This window comes from Phoxinus phoxinus, assembly GCF_949152265.1.
Source record: "Phoxinus phoxinus genome assembly, chromosome: 6".
In the NCBI taxonomy this organism is placed as follows: Eukaryota; Metazoa; Chordata; class Actinopteri; order Cypriniformes; family Leuciscidae; genus Phoxinus; species Phoxinus phoxinus.
In genome coordinates this window covers 34584619-34604828 of record NC_136881.1, presented here as the reverse complement: position 1 = coordinate 34604828, position 20210 = coordinate 34584619, and the positions used below count along the sequence as shown (strand labels likewise).

General features: G+C 37.1%; 1 protein-coding gene across 1 annotated transcript in view; it reads right to left on the bottom strand.

Annotated features, from left to right (window-relative positions):
• The window catches only part of sorcs3a (sortilin related VPS10 domain containing receptor 3a), a 124161-nt gene that overhangs the window by 54824 nt on the left and 49127 nt on the right, over positions 1-20210 (bottom strand). Inside the window, exons 4-9 of the mRNA XM_079616912.1 lie at positions 13027-13100; positions 11915-11979; positions 10075-10193; positions 5854-5943; positions 4881-5060; positions 490-636 (exon numbers count right to left, since the gene is read on the bottom strand). Coding sequence (XP_079473038.1) covers positions 490-636; positions 4881-5060; positions 5854-5943; positions 10075-10193; positions 11915-11979; positions 13027-13100 — 675 coding nt within the window. The remainder of the gene's footprint in view (positions 1-489; positions 637-4880; positions 5061-5853; positions 5944-10074; positions 10194-11914; positions 11980-13026; positions 13101-20210) is intronic.

Genomic DNA, 20210 nt, shown 5'->3' with positions numbered 1-20210 from the left:
CGCTAAATGGTGCCATGTGCGTTGGATCTAATATTTTCCATGCAATTTATGCAATATTATGCATTACAGAGTCTGTAATCAAATTATTTGGAGAAATAAAATTACCTTTAGAGAATTAGACAGTTAAGCTAAGTGCATGCCAACAGGAGATATTTCCTACATTTCCTTGCATATTCTTTTGTATACCCATAAATAACAAAATAAAATAATATATATATTTTTTTAGTAATAATTGATGATTAACAAATTGACCATCCATCCATCCATAAAACAACAAATCTACCAAGTTAAAGGAATATTTCACTCACTATTAAAAAAAAAATATATTTTTTTTTTATAACAATTACAATGTATAAAATGTATTTTAGTAATGATTAACATGAGCTAAATAAATAGTTTCACTGACTAATGAAATTAAATTAAATGAAATTTAGTTGAAATGATTTTTTGTCCAACCCACATCTTTATTTCTCTCTCTCACTTCCTTACCAGCACACAATGAATGGGATTTCCAGCCAGGTCAGTAGCAGGCGCCTGCAAAAGCCTCCAGTCGCGACCCTTGTTGTAAGTAATGTACGTCTTCACCTGGTTCTCCACCTTCCTATTAGCAATGAGCATACCTTCAATCCCTGCTACCTGGGAACAAGGGGGAAGAAACAAGATACAAATGTGAACATCTATATCCATGGTTACAGCTCTTTCGGCTGTCATCTAATAAAGCCTCTTAATTACGCAGTATCTAGCGCCCACTCTATGATAGCTCAAGCTAGCTGACATGTTCCAGACAATTTCAAGGAATTCCTCTAGCTGACAAGCATCTAACCCACAGCCAGGCTGCTCATCCTTGGCTTGAAACAAGTCCAAACTTAGCAATATTGAATCGTGACAGTGGTGCTAGCGACCGGTTTAAATCGCTCCCGCTAGCGAAGCCTGCTCTAAGGCAGGGTCCGAGTCTGTAAGTGGCACTAATAGGGACTGCATTTGACAGTGTCACAGTGACGGAGCCGCATTGGATGGACACGGCTAATGATGTCCCCTCCTCCGCTGGCCAGACGTGTCAATCACAGTGGTAATTATTTATTATCCTTTAGCTTCCAACTCTCCATTCCAATGTTCTCCCCGGAAGAAGATGGATGTACTGGTTGTGGTAGAGTGGTTCATATTCAGCATGCTCTGCAAATCGAGTCACACTTCAGTGAGTGGATCAGCTGCTCATTCGTGTTTACAATGAATTCATCAGGACTACGTGTTCAGCACTATGCAAACAATCAAAAGAGCAAACAAAGCAAAGATCTTTAGCCTGGAATCTGTTAAAAACAGAATAAAGGCCAAATGACCAAGAAAGTCTTGACGTTTTAACTGTTTAAGCCATTTGGGATGCAACATATGTTGGTGACTTTTCAACTGGGAGGAACAACAAATTGGAAATCATTGGGAACCTGGGGAACTGACTTTCTACATCCGATTATAATCAAGTTTGAGACCAGTTGGTTAAAAGTAATAATACAAATGGCTAAGACAATTTTATTCTGAGAAAGAAAACAATAAAACAATGATGTCCATACACTTGTTAGGTCTATTGTACAATACACTCTTAAAAATAAAGGTTCCATGAAGAACATTGAATTAAAGGGATAGTTTTCCCAAAAATGCACTCGCCCTGAAGTTGCTCCAAACCTGTATGAATTTCTTTCTTCTGCTCAACACAATATTTTGAGGAATATCAAAAAGTTGATGGATTGACTTCCATAGTATGGAGAAAAAAATATTTGGAAGCCAAAGAGGGCCATCAACTGTTTGGTTACCGACATTCTTCTAAATATCTTATTTTGTGTTCAGCAGAAGAAAGAAACTCATACAGGTTTGGAACAACTTGAGGGTGATTAAATGATGACAGCATTTACATTTTTGGGTGAACTATTCCTTTTAACATCCATGGAAACTTTCCATTCCACACAAATGTTCTTAATAGTGCAAAAAGGTTCATTAGATTTGTAAAATCTTCTTCACTCTAAGGCCTTGTCCACACAAACACGGGTATTTTTATAACCGTGACTTTTTTTACTCGGTTCGCCCGTTCGTCCACACGGAAACGCAGTATCAGGTCACTGAAACCAAACATTTTTGAAAACCCCTGCCAGGGTGAGGATTTTCAGAAACGCCGGTTGCAGTGTTGTCGTGTAGACAGTAAAACCGGAGTTTTTGCCTTGCGACGTCAAAGTGTGCGCCGTTATCCGCTGTGTTTGACGTCAGATTGTGCGCCGCTGACGGCTTCTGATTGGCCAACGTGGCTTTACGGTTAGGGTTATATCGCAGCCTGCTGGTGTGGAATGCTCTTGACGGCGCTTGATAGCGTGTTTTTGCGTTTTCATGTAGACGGATATTTTTTCAAAAACGCAGGAGGAAAAACTCCGGTTATAAAAATACCCGTGTCCGTGTGGACATGGCCTAAGAAATAAAAAACAATTAAAAAAATTGGAACCTTTACTTTTAAGAGTGTCCCGTTCAAACGTTTGAGGATGTTAAGATGATTTTAAAGTTTTTGAAATAAGTCTCTTATGCTCACCATTTATTTGATCATTGAAAAATATTATTACAATTTAAAACAACTTTTTTCAAATTCATTGATAAATAGAATATTGGAAATATATTTTTTTTGTAACAATGTAGAAGTCTAACCAATTTAATACACCATGGCTGAATAAAAGTATTCATTTCTTTAAAAAAAAAAAAAAATGTATTACTTACGGACCCCAAACTTTTGCCCGGTAGTCTATATTTTAGTGTTGCCAAGGAAATCATAGTGCACACTTTGCCGACAGAATGACATGCCGCTGATGCCAACGCAAAAACATTTGTGCAAATGGTGCCAGAATCAAAATATGCATTATTAATCATTACTGTTATAAAACTATATAAAAAGTAAAACAACTCCACTTCTCGCCGATCAATAAGCAGATAAATATGACAAACTTCCAGCCACAAACCGCGTCTAGGCTCCAACTGGAGTTTCACTGAAAAAGGCCAGTTTTCAATAAGCAGTAATGAAGGCTGCTGCAATCTATTAGAGATATGGATGGACTGCTGATTCAGTATTGGCAGGGTACGCGTGCATTGAGCCAGCCTTGGCACAGCAATGGGGAGGCACATCATAACCAATGCATTAATGAAACCATCCTTGCTTGCACTCACTAATGGAGACTATTTTTAGCTGCTTGGACAAGAGGAGTGAATGTTTCAGTCCTCAACTGTTTTTGTGCAGGCTGCTAATTTTAAAGCAATATAATATAGTATATGCTGAGAGCAACCATAGTGTGATGGTAATGTCTTACTTATGAAGGAAGAATGGTTTCCTTGAACTCAATTGGCAAATGTATTCTTATAGAAAAACTACAGACAATGTTCTCGGCCGCAGGCAGCTGGATCGATCTTGAAATACTGATACTTCGGATGCTTAAGATTTCTAGTATGCATATATATTTTTATATATACATAAGAAATATGTATATATACATACATAATCTGATATGTAAGTTATTGTTTGCAAGTATGTACTGTATATACATTTGTAAGTCAATTTTTTATAGACCTTGACAGGAATGAAAGCGAGGCTGTGAGGGATAGACTTACTGTGTTTTAAATCGCATCCGCTTTAAAAAGCTGTATAAAGCTCCCATTCATCACTTACAATTTTCCACAGCTCATTGTTGTTGTTGTTTTTTAACTGACATTCCTTGGAAAGATTTTTGCAGTGTTTCATCAGCGGAGCACTCCAAAAACACATTAAATAACAGTACAACCCACTGAAGAGATGTATGTCTTTCACCAAAGATGGCGCTGCTAAAGAAGGTCTATTCACTTTAGTACTTGAAAAGAAAATATCTAACAGCCTATTACTACAACATAGAGAATTTAGCCTTATTAAAAGAAGCAAGCGGAGCCATTGACCTGAAAAGGGTATAATGCAGACTACAGCTGAGAGGTGTTTAAAGAACAGGAGACATAACAGGAGAAATTGATTGAAAGGCACTTCATTTCATTTAGTTCTACTTGCCGTTCTTCTCTTTTATGAGTTGATATTTATTTCTCTCATAGGAGTAAAAAGCCTCCAGTAAGTCTAAGTCATTTAGGCTATTGCTTGACAATATAATAATGACCCCCAAGCTCTTGTCTTCACAAGATCTTTGAAACAACTAAAAGATTCCTAATTATTGAATAGACATTATAATTTTTTTAAATAATTTTAAATTTAAATTTTAAATTTATTTATTTAAAAAAAACTTATTTAATAAAACTTCTCTAGAAGTCGATATAAGTACCTATCCTACACAACTCTTTGAAGGTTCTGATATGCATTGACGTTGATGCTAAATAAACAAGTGAACAATTAAGACAATATGACTTTCTCTGAAGTATCAGTATTCCTTAACCGTGCACGAGACACCAGCTATCATGCTCCAAAACACAGCTAAACTTAAGCTAGATTTCCCAGAGGGAGAAAGTTACAGTCTGTTTTCATGGTACAATGAACTCTTTTATCTCGAAAGATCAAGGGAAACTTCATTTCTCATGATAGGACCCCTTTAAAACGGGGTTGTACACGAAACGCGAGCAGTTCCCATTGAATCCCCGCTAGCCCCCCCCCCTGACAACATTTAACTACAACTCAATTTATCTCTCTGTCTTCATTGCTATCGTTCATTTACGCTTGCTAATTCCCCAGAGGCTTACGATAATGTGGGCTATGCTTGAGTGCCAGGGCGAGAAGTGGCATCTGACATGAATTCTAATGCAGCCTGAGGAGTAATGAGCATCTAGCATGAAGCCGCTGACTTGAAGGCTAATGTTAGCGTGTTAACAAGTTAGTGATGAAGTTATGCCTCGTAAAGGTCGATCATGCTGTTGCCTCCGAGGCCACGGCTGGTCCTGACGTTTTCCAGGGCCAAGGTGAAGTACACCCCACGCGTGTCAGATATGTACAGGTTGTAGGTGTCGTTCTGGTTCCACTCCTGGACGGCGGTGAAAACCTGACCTTGATCCGTGCTCACAATATGCATGTCCTAGAAAAAGAAAGAAGGAGAAAAAGACGGCTGAAGGGTGAGAAAAAAGAAAGCACAAGTCATTAGTAAGGACCCCTGCTAGTTCTTGCTGGGCATGATCTACGGGATTACATGTTTGCGCAGAGCTCAGTTGAACATGTGTTTTAATGTATACCCAACTGACCAAAGCTAGCCAACTGAAAATATTTTGTTCTACAGTTCTGTAACTGGAGAAATGTGGAGAAATATGTTTGGCATTGGTAACTAAAAACCTTTTGTGTAATCATTCATCCAAGCCAATAGGTAAACGTATACAAGCCAAAACCACTGTTGTATCAAGCGAGGTACTGTATCTGCAGGGGATTTGTAAGCTGATCAAAAGCTATTCATTAATTAAATAATAAAAATGCACAAATAAAATTCATAAATGATTTAAAAATTAAACAATCAAAATAAAACAGGAACCCCGTATCTCCATATTTTGTCTTTTTTTAATTATTTTTTTATAAATAATTTATTTTGGTCACCCGTTACATCAGTGTCTGGGTTTTGCAAATATTTCACCAATGAAAAGTATTAAAAATAGCTTGCGACTAAAACGTGTAACTCCATTGGCTCCGCAAATTGCTGGTTGGTAAAGCCTTGAAACTTGGGGGTGGGAGGAGTTAAGAGGGATGGGCCAAAAAAATTATTTTGCCTTTTGCAATTTGAGGTAAATCCAGCCCTGTAACTGATTAAATTGAACTAAATAAAACTGCAAATATAATTTTTTTTAATCAATCTAATTCATTTGAAATTGTATGTAGCCTCTTACCTTTGGAAGGGAGTATTTGGGGATTTTGATGCGTACAAAATGTTCTCTTTGATAGGATACATAGTAGCTCGCTCTGCCAGTAGTCGTCACCTGAATGGGAAAAAAAATACACATATCTCATATCTCAGATATCAAATAACTGGCTTCAACACTGGAAGATCCGCTGACAGTAAATATCGATTTGTCTTTGTACTTTGAAGAAAAGTTAAGAAGAGATCAGCATGACAAAAATCTTACATCACGCAGCATGAGTAATTTTATATAACGCTGATGCTGTATATTAAAATATACACTCTAATATTGGCTTTGTCAAAAGTAACCTAACATGGCAACTCGGAGATGGGTAAGTTTCAGGACAGAACATGTTGGGTTAAACGTCTAAACGGTAGTGCAGGTATAAATAATCAGAAAATGTCTATTCCGGTAAAGTTGAGCAAATGAATCATATTAATTACTTTTTCAGATTTTAAATGACTAATTCATCGAGTCCTTATAAATAAACAAATAAAACAATGATTAAAAACATTTGGAGAAAAAACGATAGATATTCTGCTATACTGCAGTATACAACAAAACTTACATTTTCTAATGTGTCTATCATGATATAGCAGAATCTATCAGCATGTCTAGCAGTAATATATAGAGCTTATGTAGCCCCGCCCCCTTTTCAGCACTGCGCTCGTTGAGTTCTGTCTTCCGGGTTTGTGTTTCCACAGAATGAGCCGCTTGTCCACTTCAAACATCACAATGGCCATTATAACTTCCATTAACTCTACAATAAGTATATCCATTTCACCAGTTAATTACTCTTCTTCGACAGCGACGCCATAGATATATACAGAGCTACCGCAAAAATGGCGCATGAGGTCTATACTGTAATAGCATCCAGCCCTAGCACAGTCATTTAATGAGATCCTGAGCTATTAACCTTCCGTCTTCTCCAGCACATCAAATAAAGCTGTAAATTCAGAAGGCTAATTCAGTAACGGAGTGCGCAGGTTATGTCTAGAACGACTCGTTTCAAAGAATCTCCCCCTATGATTTGGAGGATACTGCATGGTCTGGATTTGTCAATGCCCTTTGCAGTTCAGGAGTGGAGTGTGGTAAATATCTTGTAGGACAATCAATACCCTCATTATTCTCTGTCAAGAGAAATCTTTAATTCTCACAAGCAACGTGGCTGCTCCCATCCCACTCTGAGGGGGATTGTTGGCGCTAATGATAGCGTGTGTAGCGAATACACACTGGTTGTTAGCATACACAGCAAGAACTGTCAGAAGCTTGTCAAATCTACAGCTACACAAGGGGGGGGGATGGAGAATGAAATAAATAACCGTTTCACAGCACAAAAGATACTTCATTCTGCCAAAGTAGCGGGCATGTTTAATTCATCCCACCTCTTTTCATTATTTCAATTAGAGGGCATATATACACCCAACAGGATTCCGATTTGAACATGGGAATAAAATGGGTCCGTGATTATATGACAGAAACAATTAAGCTTCGTAGCGGGTAACATGCTTTCAATAAAGGAGGAGAGAGAAGCAGAGGAGGAGAGCGGCGGTCTGGGGAAAGTTCTAAACAAACAGCATGTCCGACGTGTCTCCGAAAAGCGGCTCTGCGTGCAACAGAAGGAAGGAGCAGGCAGGATCGATGGTTTCCAGGGGCAGTTGAACTTCGAAAGAAATTGGGATGATCGATTTTTCTGTTTCACATTCTTTGGACTGTGATGCGACGTGACAAAACATCGGGGTTGAGCGTGTTATCTGCTCTGCTGTTCTTCCGAGAGGGATGGGAGTCAATGTTTTGAAACTTCCCATCAACGTGTGGAACTTTTCGGTTGGCAAGGAAATATTGAAATTTATCATTTACAGTCTGAAGTTGTGGCCAATTTTGGCTATTTACTATAGATGCTATTCATTGTATTTTCCCACAATGCTACATTTTACACAAACAAATACAGAAAGTAACAATTAATTAATTACATGTGAAATTTTAGGGCATTTTCAGACCTGTAGATCAATGGATAAGGGTGCGTTAATATGACAACGACGTACAGAAAATGCTAAATGTTTTTTCTTTGCACAGGTGACAACATTGTCAAAAGAATCCCTGTTCACACGGATCTGTGAAAACAAACAAAAACTCTGTATTATGCAGCCAGGCCAGTAGTTGGCGATGTCACTTTGTAAAGAAACACTCCACGCCTATAGACTGAACACATACGCATGTAAATGACATCACCCTTGTCACAGATTCATGTTTTTGTAGTTTACACGGAGATGATTTTCAAAAACGTGCACTTTGAAACTCGTTTTCAAATGTTTGCGTTCTCAGGCCCCAAAAAATGCCGTTGTCGTTTAAATGTCAAAACGCACAAAAAGTTTTCAGTTTTAGTTGAAGACCCCTTAATTTGTTAAAATGTTGCATTTTCATCTTGGTTCATTTCACTTTCACAAGACAATGTTTCAAAGCATACCAAAATGTGTTTATTCAAGTCACATGTGAGTAAAACTGTCCTCTTATTGGTCAGAGTTTCCTCTGCGTCCTTTAATATGGATATATGGATTGACAAATTTGGTTCGCAAGCTTATTGTGGCTTTATCTGTAGTTGTCAAGACACTTGCAAACACCGGCTCTAACTGATAAATTATATATTTTTAATTATATTTATATATATATGTTTTTTTTTTATTGTTATTGTTATAATTTTTTATTTTTTTATTTATTGTTGGTGTTTTGTTGTTTGCCTGTTTGTTGATGTGTTGTTAATTGTAATCTTGTTATGTTCTTTAAGTTGTAATTATGTTTATATTGTAAGGATCCCCTTGAAAACGAGATGATACATCTCAAGGGGTTAATCCTAAATAAATTCTAATAATATTTTATTTATATATAATGTATAATGCAGTTAGAGCGGGAATCAAGGCTTCGTTGGGACAGCATTATAGCACCGCACGGAGAAAAGCAATTATTCAACATTTAAGATGAAGAGGCACGGTTTAGTTTTCAACTGCGATAACTAATGTGCTCACTCACAGAATCAGACACTGCTGTTATCAATTATGATAGCGCTTAGTTCGCTGGCCCGTTGGATTGGATTACTTTCTCACCTCAATCAAACCACCGTTTTCAATCAGGCCGAGACCACCTAGTTCGGGTGATCTCGGAGCAATTGTTTTGGCGCGGATCCAATTGGAATTGCCACGTTCATATATGCCCAAACTAACCAAACTAAGAGAGAAAGTGCACCAGGTTCCGAAACAAATGCTCAAAAAGAGCCAGGTGTGAAAACGGTATAAAAGGACTAAAATAGTATTTTCTTGTAAAATATACTCTTTTAAAATGTATTTCCAGTGTAGGTGCCCTAAAATAGTTCCCACCCTCATTTGCACTGTTTCGAAGACAATTGTTTTGCATGCGGACCGAAATTAATATATTCCAAAACTGTCCTGGATTGGAATTGGAAATTTAGGCCATTACCATTTCACTTTTTCCCTTGAGTATACGATTATTATTCTGATCCACCGGGAAGTTGAAAATGACACAAACAAGCATAAACATAGAGATAAGTATGCATTACAAACGTCGCCTGAATGGTAAAGAAGCTTCACAAAGTTTTCGGTTTGCAATGTCATGAGGGTGAGGAAATGATAACAGAATGTTCATTTTCGGGTGAACTATTTCTTTAAGGTACATTCACACTGACAGTGATCTGCAGCCCAAAGCAAGCAGAAGTCATTCATTTTCAATGAGATTTGGTGATTTGAGGCGATATGAGTGGCAGGAACCATTGCCGATGTGACAAAGGTGAGCAGAGTTCAACTTAATGCAAATGAGGAGCGATGCCATGGGAGTGAAGACAGGACCGTACGTGATCCGACTCATAATAGCTAGATATTTTAATCAAGTATGTACCAAATTTTGGATGCCACTTGTTTCAAAGTGATTTTGAGAGGGAAACACTGTATTTCACACTGTGTTCCACAATCAAGTTATTGGTTCAGTTTAGTTGTTCGATTCAAAATCTCTATGAAGTCACAAAGCTTGAGATTTTGCAAGACTGTGAGTTACAAGATCACCATTCTACTAGTGCCTTATAAGAGAGGAGCAACAGGAATGACAGAGCATTCCTCAGTGAGAATGAACTAAGAAATTCCAAATTCGAGAAAGTCCTTATCTCAAAGCCTGAGTTAAAGTAAGGGGATCTCTGGTCCTTACCTGAACGAACACGTATTCATCCTGAACCACAAGCGAGTTGGTCTCAATATATCCAGAAAATGGATGTGTCTTGCTGGATTCAGAGCAGGCTTGAGCTCTGCATGTCACATACTGACAATCTGTAGTAAGGAGAGACAGAAAAAGGATTCTAGCTGTTAATTACATTCTGATTCTGGGGGCATTGAGTTTAATAACCTCTGACTGCTTCTCTAAGGTCATCTCAGCTTCAGAGAATATCAAGTGGAAGTCGTTATTTGCACACCCTCCGATTGGTTTTGTTTTTGGAAGCTTGGTTACTATGAAATATTATTGTACAGAAAAATTCCTCAATTCTCTCTTTTGTGTTCCGCAGAAAAAAGAAAGAAACGACACCATGAAGGTGAGTAAACAATCACATATTTGTCATTTTTTGGGTGAACTATGCCTTTAACCAATGAGAGAAAGCAAGGTAGAGAGAGTCCGGGTCCTGCATTAATCTGCAATCAGATGGTGTATTTATCATGACGGTAATCCTGTCTAGCTGCCTGCAGGACTGGCTTTATCCTCAGCTTCGGAATTGATCCCCAAGCTCACGGGCTCTCGTCTCATCTCTTTTCCTCCTCTAACATCAGGTTTGAAGGGGGAGTGGACCGCAGATCAGTAGATGGGATGTGAGAGAGAGGTAAAAAGTGAGAAGATGCAGGAGAAAGAGAATTCGAAATAACCTTATAGTATATAGTGTGAAGGAGCATTTCTTTGAATGGGATATATCCCTTTACTGAGCGATGCCAGCGTTTTGAGTCTGAATGAGACTCACAGTGACACTGAACGAAACAAATAAATATAGCTGGTGAAAGGGACATGTTTCAGGATTAATAGAATGAGTGTGTCACGCTCTGGCTTGACTTGATCATCCAAAAATTAGGCTTGACGCAGATGAACGATGAAAACACATTTAATAACACTAGGAAACATAGAGAGAAACTTACCAACACGAAACCTTAACACAAGAAGATTAACAAAATGTGGATGCTGCACATTGGTGGTGGTTGAGGAGATTGCCCCGTTATATGTAAAGCGCTTTGAGTACCCAGAAAAGCGCTATATAAATGTAATGAATTATCATTATTATTATTATAATGATCAAAAGATGAATGAGGGTTTAAATACACAAGATAACAAGGGACTAAATTAAGGAAAGGTGGTGATTAGTACTCATGGTAAACAAACAAGGGTTGCTAAGGAGATTAACAAGACAGCAATGGGAACACAGGAAACAGGAACTAAACCACAGGAACTGAAAACCAGACACAACAAGACAAAGGGAATTTGAAATTAAATGAAAACAGAGAGACGGGTAATCGTGACAGAGTGAGGCATAAGCGAGAATCTGCTGGCTTTTTCTTTTTACAAATTAATCTGTTGAGTGAATGATAAAATGACTCAAAAATCAGGAAAAATGTGATGTTTTGAATGACGTGTTTTCACTTTAATAATATAATCACTTTTTTTTCTTTTTTATCCCTTTTAGAGTATTTTAGAGAGTATTGTACAATAACTCACGTAGAATAGAATAGAATAGAATAGAATAGAATAGAATAGAATAGGATAGAATAGAATAGAATAGAATAGAATAGAATAGAATAGAATAGAATAGAATAGAATAGAATAGAATAGAATAGACAATTATGGCTAAAGCCATGACCATTCAAAAAATCTAAAGATTTGAGTCACTGGGATGAATCAAAATTCTCAGCACTAGATTGCAGGACAGAATTGAATAATAACATAATAGAATATCAACATTTTTGAGTCACTGTCTGGGATGATTTAAAATTAAGATTTAAAACAAGCAACTCACGGCCATCGGGAGTGTGGGCCTCCATGTGCACTAGATCTAACTCCTTGTCCAGACCGGATACTGACCTGCATTAGACACACAACAGAGCGAGGAGAAAGACGTTTTATCACGGAGACGAAACAAAAAAATCCATAACTGATGTCTTACTGAAGGTCCATTTTTAAACCAGCAAAGTGACATACGAGTTTGTGAGGTGCTATTTCTCCAAATGCCGCATGATGGGAAAAGTAATCAAGGTACATTTTGCAGCAGTAACTAGAAGTGTGTGTAAAACCATGTAGTTGTAGGTGTATGTTTGTGCATGGTGGTGGTGGTGGTGGTGACAGTGAAAGAGTATAATGGGAATTAGAATGATGACACCGGCTGGAAACATGAGTTTGTTGCAAGTACTAGTGCACTAGCCCTTAAACAATATAAACAAGTCTTTTATAGCTCAAGTAGGCTATAGAGACCACTCTTTCTCTGTGACTCATGCACAAATTCAAGACAGCAGCAGTTTAAAACATCCTTTAGTGATTCGCACTGTAATTTTATCAACACATATTGTTTGGTTTATTCACTTTTTAGTCACTTTGGTAAAAAAAGGCATTGACTTAGAATGCAAATGTACGCTATTCGATTTTCCCTTGCAGCCCATTTAAAAAAAAAAATTTAAAGTACTGTCCATTTCTTTTTGTGTGAAACTATTTTTTTCATCTTTAAAGTCTAGATGCAGTATCGAGTACAATCTTCCTTTCTCCTTTGCTCTCCTCAGCCATCTGTATGTGTCTATTTTCTTTCCATCTTGCCTGCCATGCTTATTCTCTCCCCTTCTTCGCCTCGATATTGAACAGAGAGGAGTTGTGCAATAAAGGTTATAGAGCTCAAACATCTGTGCAGATTTCATCTCCCGTAGACATGAGCCTGTGCTTTTTCTAAGCATAAGAGCGGGCAAAAAAAAAAAAGGACACAATTTTCAGCCGTATCCATCTTCTCAATTGCTCAAACTCTTTCCACATTTCATCAATGCGCCAATGTCAACCAGCACTCTATAAACTCACCTTGTTCGCCCATAAAAGTGTGAGTTAGTGAGAGAAATGGAGATGAGGTGTGATTGTTACAGAATCACCTACCAGTAGAAGCGGTTCGGAGTCACTCGCTCATGAACTAGCTGCCACTTTCGGCCAAAGTCAAACGAGCTATACAGCTGCAAAAAGAGGAGAAAAGAGAGAGAGAGAGAAACATAGGCAGCCATTAGAATCTCAATCTGCAATCATTCGCTCTGTTAAGTTAAAACCATGTAACCATTTGAAGGCAGTTTCTTCTCATCTCATTTAAGAACCTTTTCTGCAGAGTAACTGATTCGTCATTGTGATTTGTATTTCATTACATAGTTAATCATTGTGTGTGGTGCTTTTTAAAGGATTGAACAAAAAGCACAGTTCTAAAATCAGTTGTCATGGGTTAAGGAGAGCACCATTATGGTTGAGCTCTTCTGGGTAATTGAACACACAATCGTATGGAAATATATGCCATTTTAATAGTGTGGAAAATGGAAATTGTATTTAATGCACATAAACACTGTTAAGTGGGTCATATCATAAGGATCACATTTTTCTTGATCTTTTGATATGTAAAAAAAAGTTGTGTTTTAGTTTGAAAATACATTGTAACATTCATAACTCAATTTTTTTTTCCATCCATCCATCCATTGAGAGTGAATATAATGTATAATATATGTAAATATATATTATACCTTCGAAACTTTGTGGTTAGTAAGTTATTCATTTAAAAAATATATATATATTTTGCTGTCACATAAATAAGTTATATTTTAAAATATTGTAAAACATAAAACCGATATATTAAATCAGTGTTATTTCAGTATTCATCATTTTATTTTAGCTTTATTTTATATTGTATTAATATTTTGAATTAGCTTTTATTTTTATATTTAGTTTTCCTGTTAATTTTAGTTTATTTTTTGTAATTCAGTTATTTTATCATTTTATTTTGTTAAAATTTTTGTATTATTATTCATATGTTCAAAAAGTATTGCTATTTAGGCTCAATTGTATTGCCACGACAAGTTTTCAACTTGTAGCTTTCAACTAATATTTATATTTTATTTCAGCTTTATTTCAATTAACATAAATGTTTTTAATAGTTTTAGATTGCATAAACGATAATAACCCTGTTTTAAAGTGCAATCATATTTTATAATATCAGTTTATCCAAATATAATATCCAGGTCAAGCATATTTTAAAAAAAAAGTTGCTTAGCACTTTTGCTTTTAATTTTTTATTTTAGCCAGTCTCCTACTGACTGTATCTAAATTATCCATTTTAGTACCGCAAAGTCAGACACACTGACAATACATTTCCACATTGTGTTCAGGAAATATATCAGACTGATATTTAGCAAAAAATACTATCCTTCCGAATCTGTTATTCGTTATTATGGCTCAAATATTGGGAAGTGACAGACAGTGGGCCATACAACAGGCAGGAACAAGAGAAGAGAACTGGCAGAAGTTAAAAGCACAGATCATTTGAGCCTCAGCACTTTACCTGGAGCTAGCAGCGCGTGAAACAGAACACACATTATAATGTGTCTAAATGGAATTATTTGGACTGAAGCTGCGAGGTGAATCTCAAGGGAATCTTAATGGATGAGAAGAGTTCACTCAGGTCCGGAGGGATTTCATTTGGAAGTTTCTGCTCCACTATGTGCTCTAGTCTGTACATTCGTCTCAGTCCACAGAAAAGAACAGAATATACCTTCAATCTCTCTTTCTAGAGCCGTTAGGACAGCATTTCTCAAACATTTCTCAAAACGGGAGTCGGTCTCAAATAGCCAGGGGGAGCCGCAGAAACTTTCTGAATTTTGAACAAAAATCACACCGCAAGCAATACAAATGCAACAGAAGCAGCATTTTCTGCAGTCTGGGTTTCCTATTCATTTCCTCCACAGATATTTCGGATAAAGTGTTTAAGCGTTGAACCAAACCATTCAGCTCTGAAAAGCGAGAAGGGGTCCGTGAACAGCTATGCACTTATGAAAGAGTTCAAAAAGTTAGATAAACTTTGGGTTAGGGATTGTTTTTCAAAAAAAAAAAAAAAAAAAAAGACAAAATGCAAGTGTCAAGCGTGTTGTGGAGTAGTCATCCTTTTTTAACTACAGAAACATTGATGTAGTTGTTCAAAAATCAAACAAACAGAGACACGAGTCAAGAAATGTCTGTTGACAAGTCACTGAACATTACATTAACACAGAACAAAAAGAGTTGGCACCACAAGCGGTTTACTGACAGAAGCTGGAAGCATCACACAAACACTCAATAACAGGACTGATGCTTTTGATGAGATCTGAAAAGACCGTTTCTGAGAAGACAGACCCATATCATTGAAGCCCCATCAAATACAGAAATACACACTCTCTAAATGTACAGTAAAAACTAGGGATGTCTGTTATTCCACATAAATTCCCACAATCGATCGTTGTCTAAATGAATGATCAATTAGCCTAATCGTTAACCTTAACCAATTAAATCTGAGGCTACTAAGTTGGAGAACAGACTCAGATCTTATGACCCATATAGAGTCATGTTTTCTCATACATAACCAGAAATATAAGTTAGACGTATTGAACATACTGTCAAAAGAAGTGCAGAAAGACCCCTTACTGACTCGAAACATCCCACCAGCTGGCTTCATGACATATGAGTGCCAGCATGACCCCTACAAGTTGCTAAACACATGGCCTAATTTCCACTGCTCTAATTGCGTTTCTGCATGCCCAGCCGCACAATTAATGGCAAAGCCTGGCGCGTTCCTATTACACTGATTGATGCCACTGTTGATCGGCCCCCTGCCGGGAATAGAGCGTTGTTATTCTAGTCCTACAGTGAGAAGGCACCAACCCAGTCAAGCTCTGGCCTATTTCAACCACAATTCTTTATGATTATTGATGGCTAATGGAGACAGAGTATAAAAAATGGAAAGGATATAAGAACTTGTGTTTCTTAAGATAGAAAAAAAATTATTAATGTAACTTTTGTATAAATATTTGCAGCTGTCTCTGTATGATAACACTAGAGGGATAGTGTGTTGTTAAGATTTTATGTGAAGACAAGGCGAACCCCGAAAGACGATTATTATACATCACACTTAAAACTAAAGTATATGAATGTTATTGTATATTGTAACTACAGAAGTTCATCACATTAATGCAAAGGATTGACAACGACACAAAGGGTCCAAACAGCTTATTTTCTTAAATGTGTTAGTTCACACAAAAAAAAAAAAAATGTCATTAATTACTCACCCTCATGTCGTTTCTTAACCCGTACGACTCTTGGTCACCTTCAGAACACAAATGAAGATCTTTTTAATGAAATCTGAGAGCTTTCTGTTCCTCCATTGACAGTCTACGCAACTGCCACTTCAAAGCCCCAGAAAGGTAGTAAAGACATCATTAAAGTAATCCATGTGACTCCAGTGGTTTAACCTCAATTTTCTAAAACGACGCAAGTGCTTTGTTTGCGTAAAAAACAAAACATAATTTACCACTTTATTTACGAAACGTTATGAGAGTTGCGTTGACGCGAGATCAGACATTGTAGCATGAACGCACATTGGAGATTTATTTTATTTTTTTCTTGTTCATGCAAACAAAGCACTTGCGTTGCTTCGTAAAATTGAGGTTAAACCACTGAACTCACATGGATTACTTTAATGATGTCTTTCCGGGGCTTGAAAGTGGTAGTTGCATAGGCGGTCAATGGAGGAACAGAAAGCTCTCAGATTTCATCAAAAAAGTCTTAATTTTTGTTCCAAAGATGAACAAAAGTCTTACTGGTGTGGAACGACATGAGGGTAATAAGAGTAATTAATGAAATAATTAAACATTTTGGGTGAACTAACCTTTTAATTTTAAACTACACATGTAAAGTACAGTCAACCGGATTTTTTTGCTAAACAAATAAATAAAGTGGACATTTATTTAAGTTGAAGTTGCGATAGTCTTTTCTTCCCTATTGTGAAGTATATCCCAGAGAAACGGCTTCTTGAGTAAAAAAAAAAAAAAAAAAAAAAATCATGCCAGTAAACACATCATCAGAAATGAGAAGAGGAGGGAGGGGAAGTTATGTTGATTAAAAATTACAAGGGCACATGAATTAAAAGATGATGTGCAGTGCATGGATAAATCATTTATAATAACTTCTGCAATTTTCCGTAAAAAAAAAACAAGAATTGTCCATTTAACACCTCTTGAAATAATAATAATTATTAAGACTTTTGTTATATAATTTAACATTTTGAGACTTTTTATGACCTTAAATTTGATCCAACTGAATGTAAGACTTTTTTCAGGACCCGCGGGGTCCCTGCAAACAAGAGTTGCAGTGCCTCGTCAAATTTTTAGACCTTTCAGAACAAGTCAGTGCTTAATCAGATTGAATCTCAAATTGTCCCGGGCCTTTCACATTTAACGCAATCTGTCCAAATACGGGCGACAGGGTGGATTGGGGCGACTTGTATATATCCCTTGTCGGTGTAAGAGCCTATGGACCACTGGGTCCCTCATAAGCGTGGACGTTGACATATTGTGCCGCTGGCTGAGCTCAACCTGTAGTCATTCATCAGCCGGATGACATGCTCAATTTTAAAAGCTCGGAGCTGTCACAAAGTCGGCTTCATAGCTTCCCACTTACATCAATAAATCACTAGCTGCAGCAAGGACCCACTGCTGACAGTCAGCGACTGCCAACAGGGAGACTCTGGGGCCTTCTAATAGGAGGTGAGGGGAACAGGGAGAGGAGAGCTGATTTTAATAATGTACTTATAATGAAAAAGAAAATCTATAGCACATATTTGCATAACGCCCTGAACACTTGGATCATTTCCATTAAATTGTGATGGAGAGAGCAGGGAATATCAGGCATGGTTTGGAGGAGGAGGAGGGTGAGGATGAGCCATGCCAGAAAAAGACAGGAAATAAGAAACGGCATTTAATAGCATGATGGAATAAGAAAGCAATTCATCTGGGAATGTTTTGGAGACACATGAAACAAATGCCCGTAGTTTGTAAAAGAAATTGCAGACAAAACAGAACCGCAAACGCTGAGTTTAGGTTTTGCTTCTATTAGGTCAACTTACAAAAGAGATAAATACTTAGCGGAGTTTACACTTAGCATCAACCAATCAGAACACAGTGCATTTACATTTGTCCCACTTCACGTAGACTTTTCTCCCTGCATTATTCAAATTAGGGCTACTTGATTTGCCACGATCATGAACATGTAGATACATACAGCATTTCATTTAGATCCATTACCGCTGAGTCAAAGGTTTAAATTTACAACGTGCACTGAACATAAGCCAATCACAGTTGAGCGCATGAACCCAATGACCAATCAGAGAGATTTTTGCTATATCCCGATGCCTCACGGGATAGTAAAGTGTCTATTGAACGCACACTTTAGAATCTCGCCAGAAGTAGCAGGTCATCGGGTACTTTTAGCCTAATGTTTTATAAATACATTTATTTTAATAAATGGGTATTTATGTGACTTTGTTTTTACAGTCGCAGTAGCATTTCTATAGTAAAGAAGTGGACAAATATTAAAGATTAAGTGGACATTTGAAATAAATGTTGTTTTGCCAATATTAAATAAGGATTTGATCTGTAAACTGTAAAAACATCAATCTCCAGGCTTTTGGCTTTAGGCATTAGTTATAATACTGTACATACGTTGATTATGTTTATATTATGTATTACACTATGTAATTATGTATTATGTATTACACTATGTATTTTAACAGTGTTGTTCATAACTTGCTTTTGAACCAATAATTATTGCTTCATTGTTATTATATATATTTAAGTCATTTTAATGCCTGTTGTTCACTTCTATAACCACAAAAAAATCTGATTACTCGATTAATCGTCAAAATAATCGACTGATTATCAAAATAATCATTAGCGACAGCACCAGATTAGTTACAACATTTCAAAATGCACCTGCATTGTTTTGCATTTTGTGACTTTCATTCGAATAAAACACAATTTTTCCCAGTCATATATTGCATCATTGAATATTTCTTAAAACGTGTTAAAATATCTCGTCTCGTGAACCCAATTATCGTGTATCATCTTGTGAGATAATTGTATCGTCACACGCCTAATAATAACGTCATAAAGTCATACAATCATAAAGTCCAAGTAAAAATTGTATACAGTACCTCTAGTTAGAATGATACAATGTATTCATTTTGTGTGTTCTGGCAGCCTCTGTGAAGTAATAAAGAAAGAAAAAAAAAGAGGCAAACAATGTATGACTGGTAAGATGTGAATGGATACTAACACGCTCGTAGTGTAAGAATAAATAAATGTTATGATGCCATCAGGGAATTTCATCGTTGACAGCTTGGTCTCCAGAAGTTAGGCGTTCAGAATCTTAGAGATCTCTACAGTGTTTAAATGATCTGTCAAGCACAAAATATTTATGCTAGCAAGGCAGATGGCAGGATTTGCCCAATTTATGACTCAAATTAGCGGCAGGACGACACATTTAGCTTGCTCATGTGTGATTTTCAAGGGAATCAGTTTGACAAAGTCCAAAAACAATAACCAGGCCATTTAGAGTTTATATATACAGCGTGTGTGTGTGTGTGTGTGTGTGTGTGTGTGTGTGTGTGTGTGTGTGTGTGTGTGTGTGTGTGTGTGTGTGTGTGTGTGTGTGTGTGTGTGTGTGTGTGTGTGTGTGTGTGTGTGTGTGTGTGTGTGTGTGTGTAGCCTACAGATGTTTACCCATAGATTTCAGCAGTATCGGAATGATTCTATGGCCATGGGCGGGGGAAGATGTTTTAGGTTGCTGGGTTTTTTTGTTGTTGTTGTTTTTTGGTGGGGGGTGTCACCACTTTTGAATAAGAAACAATATCAAGTATATAAAATATAAAACTCGTCAAAACTCCACGAATCACAACAAGTGTATGGGACATAAATTAAGCCTTTAAAAACACTCTAAAAAATGCTGGGTTGTTTCAACCCAATTTTGGGTCAAATATGGACAAACCCAGCCGTTGGGTTAAATTTTTTAATTACATTTTTAACCCAACGTTTGGGTTTGTCTATATTTGACCCAAAATTGGGTTGAAACAACCCAGCATTTTTTAGAGTGAAAGGGTTATTGGGCTGTTTACACTGTCATATACAATAAAAGAGCCTGCACAGCGACAGGACCAAAAAAACACCAAAACGAGTAGAGCGGCTGCAGGCGAATGTTTTTTTTGTTTTGTTTTTTTTGAGCGT